At 37.6% G+C, this 9,171-nt stretch overlaps 1 protein-coding gene across 2 annotated transcripts in view; it reads right to left on the bottom strand.

The window, feature by feature from the left end:
* Positions 1-841: 841 nt before the first annotated feature.
* The window catches only part of mllt1a (MLLT1 super elongation complex subunit a), a 29,330-nt gene continuing 21,000 nt past the window's right edge, over positions 842-9,171 (bottom strand). For both annotated transcript variants that reach the window (XM_014971919.2, XM_014971920.2), the window contains exon 12: positions 842-9,069. In XM_014971919.2, the coding sequence (XP_014827405.1) occupies positions 8,941-9,069 (129 nt within the window). In that variant the 3' untranslated portion in view covers positions 842-8,940. The remainder of the gene's footprint in view (positions 9,070-9,171) is intronic.

Genomic DNA, 9,171 nt, shown 5'->3' with positions numbered 1-9,171 from the left:
GAACACTTGATCATTTGAAGCAAAGGACGCATCTGCAGCTGCAAACATACTTCCAAAACCTAACATGCTCATGATTTTTATTTATTTTACAGAATTAGACCCAGGTGAAGCTAAAAACTGCTGATTCAGGAGTTCTGGGTAGAATATGTTTAAAAAAGGATTTTTCTTTATCTTTAATGCAAAACTGAGATATTTTTTTTACAGTTTTGGCTTATTTCCCTCTATAAATATACAGTTCTTCTTAAAAAAGCATAAAAAGAAATATGGAGTCCGTATACTCCAGTTAATGATTAATCAATGTCTAAATTAGTTGATTTTAATAATCGATTAATAATTTCAGCCCTGGGTCTGTGTCTTTCCAAATTAAGAGGAATCTACTGAATTTAGCACAGGTAAACTCAGTTTTAGTTGTAGAAACATTAATTTTTGAGCTTCATCTTTGAATAAATGTGATTTCTTTCTTTTGTATTTTTAATAAATTCACAAAACTCAACTTTTCTGTGCAGGATTTTGAGGAAACATTACTTTTATGCAATTTATAATAAGGATTGTAGCATAAAATGTGAAAAAGGTGACATTTGCCTTTGTAGGCGAGCGAAAGGGGGAAAAAGCCATTTGACTTTTTCCTTTCACAGCATTCTCTGCCACTTGTGAATTGCAAATAATAAGTCCTGTTGTTTGAGTCTGAAAGCAGGTTTATTGATCAGTTTTTACCAACAGGCATCCCCGTTACCTTTTAACCCCAAACGGTCTGCGCTGACCACAACATGAACTTCCCCTGACCCTGGGGTGAACCCGGGGTCACACGCCGGTCAAAGACTTCACACTCAGAGCGCAGCGCTTCAGTTCTTAATGACTTTATTAATAATATGATTTCAAAATAATAATAAAAAAACAACATTAAAATAAAGGTTTCATCCTCGTCATGAACTTGCATCATATGGCCACATGGTGGCATCGCAATGCCAAGTTTTGTTTCGTTTCAAAAATACCAAATTGTTCTTTTTGCCGTCCAGTTCGTCATTTGTTCTTCTAGTCGTCGCTTTGAACACAAACGCGGAACGTTCTTTTTTTTTTCTTTTTTTTTTTTTTTCAACCCCCCTTAGAAAACAAATCAAACCTTTATAAATACAGGCAACCCTGTCCCCTCAGTCACAGACACATTATGACACAAACGACACAGGAAACAGCCGGTCCGCACATGGCGCCCTCCCGCGCCGCGCCACATCTCCCCTCCATCTGCTAAAGATCCACACAGTAGATAACCCTCCGCTGCAGCTCCACAACACATACACACAATATAGTCCGAGCTGCCTCACAGAGTTACAGAGCAAAGGCTTTTCTGCTGCTTTCTTTCATCCGTCCTACTTCACTACATTACCCATGATCCTCCGCTCACTGGAGGAGGAGCAGAACTGAAATATTTTCTGGTTGTTTTAAAAGTTATCAAGGCACAAAATGCACTGAATCTGAGGAGAGGCGGTGGTGGCAGCTGCCTTCACTTTGCAACTCATCTGGGATGTATTTGTTCCATAAAAAATAATAAAAAATAAAGAACGGACATCCATGTTTGAAACTAAAAACTAGACATGATGCAGGAAGTCAGTTTTTCTGAATCAAGTCCAGGAATGAAAGTGTGGACTTCAGGTTTCCTCCTCCTCTTGTCCAGTTATTTGTACTGGGAATGTGTCGCTTACTGGGATCAAGATTTTAAAAACTTACAGCTTTAAAACAGATAAAACTGTCCTTTCTCCAGGCAGATTTTTCTGTTTGATGTTACATTTCCAGCAGCAAAAAGCACAGATTATACTTTAGCAGTCATGCCTAAGCCTGGGAAATAAACCAGTTTTTGGATTTTGAAGATATAATTTTTGGAAAATCAGTTTTTGTTTTTCCCACCAAAGTAATCCTTGTGTTTCCGCAGTTCAGAGTCCTTCATGTTTTACAGCTTCTACTTAGTTGGACTTTGGATTTTAGGGATAGGCTACTTTATCTTTAATTATGAGAATAAAGCCGTAATGTTAGAAGAATTAACAATTAATTAATCGAGAACTAGACCAAAAGTTTGGTTTTGGTTTAAAGAAAAAAAATATTTCATATTTTAACATCAGCATCAAATCATCATCAGTAACAGGAGTCAATTTAGAAGAAAAATAAATGATCAGACTGAGTTGGTCATGTTAATCTAAAACATTTGTTCTCATTAAAATTACTTTTCTCCATCAAATATAAGACTTTCTATAAAAATTGCTTCTTTATTCTGTTATTTTTGACTTTATTCTCATAATTTAGCAAAATTACAAACTATTTTGAAAATATTTCCAGTCATTTTTTTGTTTTTCAGAGAAGAAATTTTTTCTCGAATCTGGGATTTATCTGAAACCGCCCGCCCGGCCTGATGTTCCCTGTCCAACTACTTATTGCTGCGGACTGCAGGGCAGCTGGCTGAAACTCCTACCCTTCTGTATGATGAAAACTAATTTAACTTTCTTAAAAAGTTTCCCAGCTTCCGGATGTTCATGATGTAGAAACCTTACAAACAATAAGGCAGCAGATCTTAGTGGGTAAAACTTGGAAAATTTAATTTTTAAACTTTTATTCCCTTTTAAATAATTCAAAATTAAGAGATTATAATTTAAAACTATGTTTTCCATTGGATTCAAAATTTCCCAATCTAAATGTTTTTTTTTTTATTATTCCTTTTAGCAAAAAACTGCCAAAAAGGATTTTAACTGATTTCTAGAGCATTTAAAATGCATGTATTTTTTTTTTTACTTTTGCTGCTTTGATAAATTAATTTTACAGATTAATCAAATTTTCTGTTTTTGAATATTTAACTTTTGGAAAATCTAGATTTTTTGGGGTTTCCGTTAGTTCAGAACATCTAACATCTATTTATGCAAATAATTGATATACAAGCAACATTTTCTGTTATTTGTATGTTTTTTAACGGGAAAAAAAAAAAAGATTAAAATCAGAAATTGAATTTTGACTAAAAAATAAAAAATAAAAAAAAAATCATTTTTAAGTCATATCGCCCAGTCCTACTTTAAATTTAAATTAGGACATTTTTACTTTCATATTTGTTCTTTTTCCCTGGAATCATTGAAAGTCTGACTCAGCAGGACTTTAACCAGAAACACAGGCAGAAATCGGTAAATCCTGATCGGTGCAGCAATACTGCGTTTTAAATTACAGCTAGTCAAAATACACAACTACCACTACCTTATTGTAACTGCTTATCTAAAATAATGTCAAAAAGTCAGAATATTCTGCCCAAAAATCACAACTACTACTAGATTAGGATTAAGTCTACGCATTACAATCCGATGCACCGATCAGGCTTTCACCAGAGATTTTCTGATTTCTCCAATTCTGATTCGCCAAGGGAAATTTTGACCAAAAAATAAATAAAAGTAAAGGTTTGTTGACTGAGGTAATAATGCTAAATCCGACAGAAAAAATTATGAGATTGTCCCTGTTTCTAAATGAAAGCACAAGTCTCTAAATTATCAGATTAACTTGCACCAAAATAAAAGCGGTTGCGGCGAAACTATAGAAAAATAATGGGAGCTCTTAGTTTTACAGATAAAAGGAAACTAAAGAATGATTTTAAAAAATATTGGACCCACTAATCAAAACCGATCAACAGACAATCGTCTGACTCTGATATCCGAGTGGCCAATCGGTGCATCGCTCAAAATATTAGAAAATGTTTTAGTAGCAGCTGCAATTATTTTTGCTTTTCTTGTTTTAAATGAAAGCAATTTGAACATCTGTTCAGATTTCTGCTTTTATACCGTGAAACCAGTGTATTTTCATAATCTAAGAATCTCATCCAGGCCCAGATGGTAATATTAGAAATAAAAAAAACAAAACAAAAAGAGGCAAGCCTATTTTTCCTCCTGCTTCTTGGTGTTCAGATTCATTAAAACACAACAATCACATCGGAATAACAACGTGCCAAAAATAGACTCGACGGCCATGTTTGTTTGTAAATAATGACATCATATGCCGAAATAAACAAAATTAAATAAAAACAACAAGATTGGCAAAGGAAAAACGAATCAATTTATATTGTATTGCATGTAAATATTGTATAAAATCCTTAAAAATACAGTTTCGGTAACTACTTAAGTACTGAAGTCATCACAGCCAAAAGTGCAGAGGTCCATAAATAAAACTGGGAGGAAGGAGGGTTTCCCATCGTGACTCCCCCCTGAATGAGTGCCTGGTCAGGGGTCAGAGTTCATGAACTAGGACCTAGAAGTTCTCAAGTTGGTGCACAGAAAAAGAGGAAAGTTGTTCTTCATCGATTCTTTCCTATGTCAGCTTCAGAGTTCGTTCTCAGCGATCGCGGCCAGGAGTTCAGTTGACAGAGGGAGGGAGGCGCACCTCGAGGAAATGGAGGTGCAGCAGGTGAGAGAGGGAGGGGCGGGCGGGCGAGCGAGAGGGCGAGCTGGGGAGAGAGAGAGGAACAGAAAGAGAGGCAGGAGGCAACCGGCAGGGTGAGTAAGGCCGCGCGGATCCGTTTGTTTTTATTCTGATTTTAAAAATGGAGCCAGGCAGGGAAGAGAAACGGAGAGAGAGGAAGAATTAAAGCTATCGGAGCGTCGGAATAAAAACACAGTGGGCAGACTAGGGAGACGACCTCCCACTCATCTACTGTCCCACAGTGGGCCGGTGTGTGTGTGAGTGTGTGTGTGTTCCTAACGCACTGAGGGCCTGAATCAAGACGATGATCTCTGGTCTCACTGAAACTGATGGAGGAGAAACTGTAACAAACGACTAAATCGAGGGAAAATAACAAACAGGTTAAATAAAAAATAAAAAAAACACTAAAAAAATAACACACAGATTCAAGAGAGAGGAAAACCCTCTAGTTTGCTTTTATAGCCGTTTGCAGTACTGCTTGATGAAAAAAAGTCTTATTGCTCATTACTTCTACATTTATCATCAGATGGTTTACCAACATCCGTATGTTTAGTTTGATTAAGTTAAACTTTACAGATGTAATTTAATTTGAATTAACAGACAGCAGCAGCTAAACTTCATAAACCAGAAGGTTTGATTTCCAGTTTTTACTAATTACACACAAAGTAAAAATGAGGAGGTTAAAAACTTGAATTCAGGTTATATGTTAGTATTAAATAAGCACTCGGGCTTTTAAGTACTTCTATCCTCCCAAGAGAAAAACAAACATTTCTACGCTGAGTTACAAGCATCTATAAACCAAAACTGACTTGCATTAAGTTTTATCTCCGCAAAATTTAATTGGCAGAAATGCAGCTGCGACAAAAGTTAAAGTTTTCTAAATAAATATCATAGATGGGAGATATATCGGTATCAATGCTGTTTCAGGAGGGCGTTAATATCATGAGCTATCGGCACTGGCCCAAACTGTCCATATCGGTGCGTTTCAAATAAATAAGTTACAAGAATAAAGTCATATTACAAAAATACAGTCACAACATTAGGAGAATGTAGTAATTTTATGAGAACATTAAAAATAATTAAAATGAAGAATGTTGAAGTTCTGCTTTGGTGTTTGTTTAAAGATAAATAATTTGTCTTTTAACACATCGGCATCAAAATATGCTTCAAAACGACTGAGCAAACGAAAACAAAAAAACTAAACTTTGAGCTGTTCATATCACATCAGCTTTTTTCTCATTAAAATTATAATTTTAGGGCATTCTGGTAAAACTGCTTTTTTATTCTATTCATATTATGAATTTATAGTAGCTTTGGTCCTGTAGAATGATTGAAATAAAAGCCACTTTTTGAAAATATGTTCCCTCTAATTTAAGTTTTAGAAAAGAAAAAAACTGATTAAAATCAAATTTGATATAAAAAAACTAATTTCTAAGCTTTGGGTCGACCCAATCAGAAGAATAGGTGTAGACGTTTTCCTCGTTATCTGATGTGATCGTATGAAATCCAAACAAAATGAGGTATATTTGGTAGACTTCACGTAAGGAAATGTTTCAGACATGCGTAAACCTTTGCACAGTGAAGGTCTAACTGATGCGATTAGTGAGCCAGTTTTTCTAGACCATCTGATCAATCGAGCTGCCGTCTCGACTCAGGCCTCAGCGAGATGTTTCCGCCATTAATGGACGCCACGGGGGGAAGAGGAGCGTTTATTTTCCATCTGCCTTCGCGCTCGTTATTGTAGCCGTTTAAGTGCCTGGCGTCCTGCGATTGAGCGCTACGACGTACGACGATCAAACGGCCGAAGAGGGCCAGACCCTTCTCATCGACGACAAACACTCACAAAAACACAACGCAGAACAAAAAAGCTCGAGCTAATTAAAGTGAGAAACTACCACAGTATTTTGATGTTTTTTTTTTCCTTTTTTTTTTTTTTTACAAACCCTAACCTTAGAACAGAAAAAAGATGACCACCATCCACAAAAACTATCAATTATGTTGGACTAACGGAGATATTCTTGATTTAACAAAAGAAAGAAAAAAAAAGAAAAAAAGAAGGACCACAGCAGGGATGGGAACCATTAAGACAATACTGGATGTTCAGGCATCCCAATTAACACTTGTTCCCCCCAGGAGGGGTTTATGGTAGGAGGGGGAGGGTGGGGTCTTCAATCTGTGTGAGCGACGCTAGCAGAGCGCACACCCCCCCCTTAGTGCTGCGCGCTGCAGGAAAAGGCACTGGAGTGGGGCTGTTGCAAGCCGTAAAAAAGTAAAAGCAATATACATTCAGAGCTCACAGGTTGTCTTGGGAATAAATACACAAAATGCACTTGTAGAAAAATAAAATGTAAAAAAGCGTGGCCCCCCCTCTTTTTCTCCTCTTTGTTTTGTTGGGAAGTATGGCTACTGTTTTTTTGTTTGTTTTTGTCGTTTCTTTTTTCCACCCCACCTAGAAGGCAAATTCAGGAGCGATCCTCCACTGCTGTGGCCAGGAGCTTCGGAGCCCTTTCGTTCACGCAGAGCAGAGGGGGGTGCAGGGGGTCGTTAAGGGGTCTGCTGGAGGTCAAGGCTCAGCTTTCAGTGGGAAAGCACAGGAACGCAACAGAACATGTGTTTTCGAATGTACAGACGGCTGAAAACCGGAGCGGGACACACACAGGAGAAAATATGCATCACTTCACCACAACCCCTCCTTACTGTGTTTACAAGCACTGAAAACAAAAAAAGGAAATAATGACGCAGAGCACTGTGCAAAACTTTTACTATTAAATTGGGGTTTTAGCAAGTTTTCTCTGAACCATTGCCGTTTTATTTTTTCCTTAGTTTTAAAGACAAAACGTTTTAGTTTTTGATCAAAGAAAGAAAACTCATCCTATCCCGACTCATTTCGTACCGTAAAAATAAATCTTAGATGCTAGAATTTTGCTGGTTGATACTAATTTTCTGAGGATGATTACCGTTTTTACAGATTTCAAAAGAGTGATGAATAAAGATGTTTCTGTTTTAATTCAACAGAAAAAAAGATTTTTTTTTTTAAATTAACATTTAGACATCAAAGCATTTTCCCTGTTTTTTATGCAATTCAAGAAGAGTGGTTGTTGTAAACGGTGACGTAATTTAATTAAAAAGGGAAATAAATTCAGATTTTCCTAGCTTGAGCTGCCAATCAGAGAAAACCTTGCAGATTTTAAATGTGTTCATCCCTTCAGTTCATGTGCCTTTTTTACATGGATCATAAATACGTAATTTAAGCTTTTAACATTTTTCATGAAAAAATGTTTCAGTACTTGGTGGAAAACTTTTCAGGCTATCCAAAGAAAGGATAGATAAAATGCAAATTAATTCAATATAAACTCAAAATATATCATTACTTCGTCATTTATTATCTGATAAAACTCAAACTCAATCTAAATTTGTTGCAACCAGACAGCCTCTCTTTTCTTAATCTTGGCTGAAGTAACTTTAATTTTGCATTTTAACAACAAAAGTTAGTTTTTAAATTAAAAACAAAAGTGTGCTACTTTCTGGGTAATTTGTATCCAACGATAATGAAGCAACAACAATGAGGCAACTATTAATCTTTTCTGTAGTGATTAAAAAAAATTAACAGTTCTAGAAGACAACCATCAATTAGCTCTGTAACAAAAACTTTACATCAGTGAAAAAAAAAAAAAAAAACAGAAAATCAATGTTTTTACTTCTTAAAACCCAAAATAAAAAAATGTCAAGAAGCTTTTTCTGTCATTTACAAGAAAACTAAAGTGTGTTAAAAGCATTTTCAGTGCTTATAAACTAATAATGCCAAACGGGAGGTAGAGGTTAGCAGGGCAAAGTGTGCTTGTTGGCGAGTGACTGGTGGTAGAAATGCAACCGGCTGTTTGTGCTCAAGTTTCATAAACAAAGAAGTCGGTGACCACAAAGACAACATGTCCTCTTAAACCTCAGCAGAACGAGTCGCGCGCAGACTCACGGACGGCGTTCACACGCAACTCAGGAGTGTGTTGGAAGAGAAATGAGCTCCAGCTGACAATGCAGGGGCCGGAGTGTTCTGCTCAGACAGGAGTGTGCATGTGGAGGAGGAGGAGGAGGAGGAGAGGAAGAGGAGGAGGAAGGGAAGTATTAGGTTTGCAGAGGCGGGAGCAGTTTAAGTGCAGGAGGGAGGGACGGGGTGGGGGTTTGTTGGGCGAATTCCTCAGCTCGGCACAGATTCGAAGTGTGTGTAGTGAAAACCCTGACCAGACGGAGGTCAGATACTCCGGCGTTTCCTCACACACCACCTCCTCTTCCTCCTCCTCCTGTTTCCTCCCCAGCGTCACGTGAAGGTGGTGTTGTGTGCTTGCGACTGTTCGTGTGTTTCTGTTTCGTGGTGTGGTTGTTCGATGCTTCAGTCAGACTCGTGAAAAGGCCGCGACAGACGTTTCTGCTCGTCTCTTCCGCAAAGAGCAGGCATGATGGCGAGGCTACCTCTGCCGCTGACATCCACACGCCGGCCCCCGCCGCTTCCTGTCACGTGGCCGTCGCCTCCAGGTAGCTCTGTAGTTTGCGGACGGTGGACTCGTCCAATGAAAAGAGGTCAAAGTCAAAGGTGGTGTTTGTCACGTTAAAGTGGCCGGTCTCCTCGATCAGGTTGACAATCTGCAGGACAAAAACAGAAACTATTAAATTTTAGTCAGAAATGTGGACATGATGCAGGAAGTAGCCACATTTTTTCACATATCTTTGTGTTTTAGCTAAAAA

This window comes from Poecilia mexicana, unplaced genomic scaffold, assembly GCF_051168715.1.
Source record: "Poecilia mexicana isolate PSO_F unplaced genomic scaffold, ASM5116871v1 scaffold_8, whole genome shotgun sequence".
Classification (NCBI taxonomy): Eukaryota; Metazoa; Chordata; class Actinopteri; order Cyprinodontiformes; family Poeciliidae; genus Poecilia; species Poecilia mexicana.
Note: the sequence above shows the minus strand (reverse complement) of the source record. Positions and strands in the feature narration are given on the sequence as shown.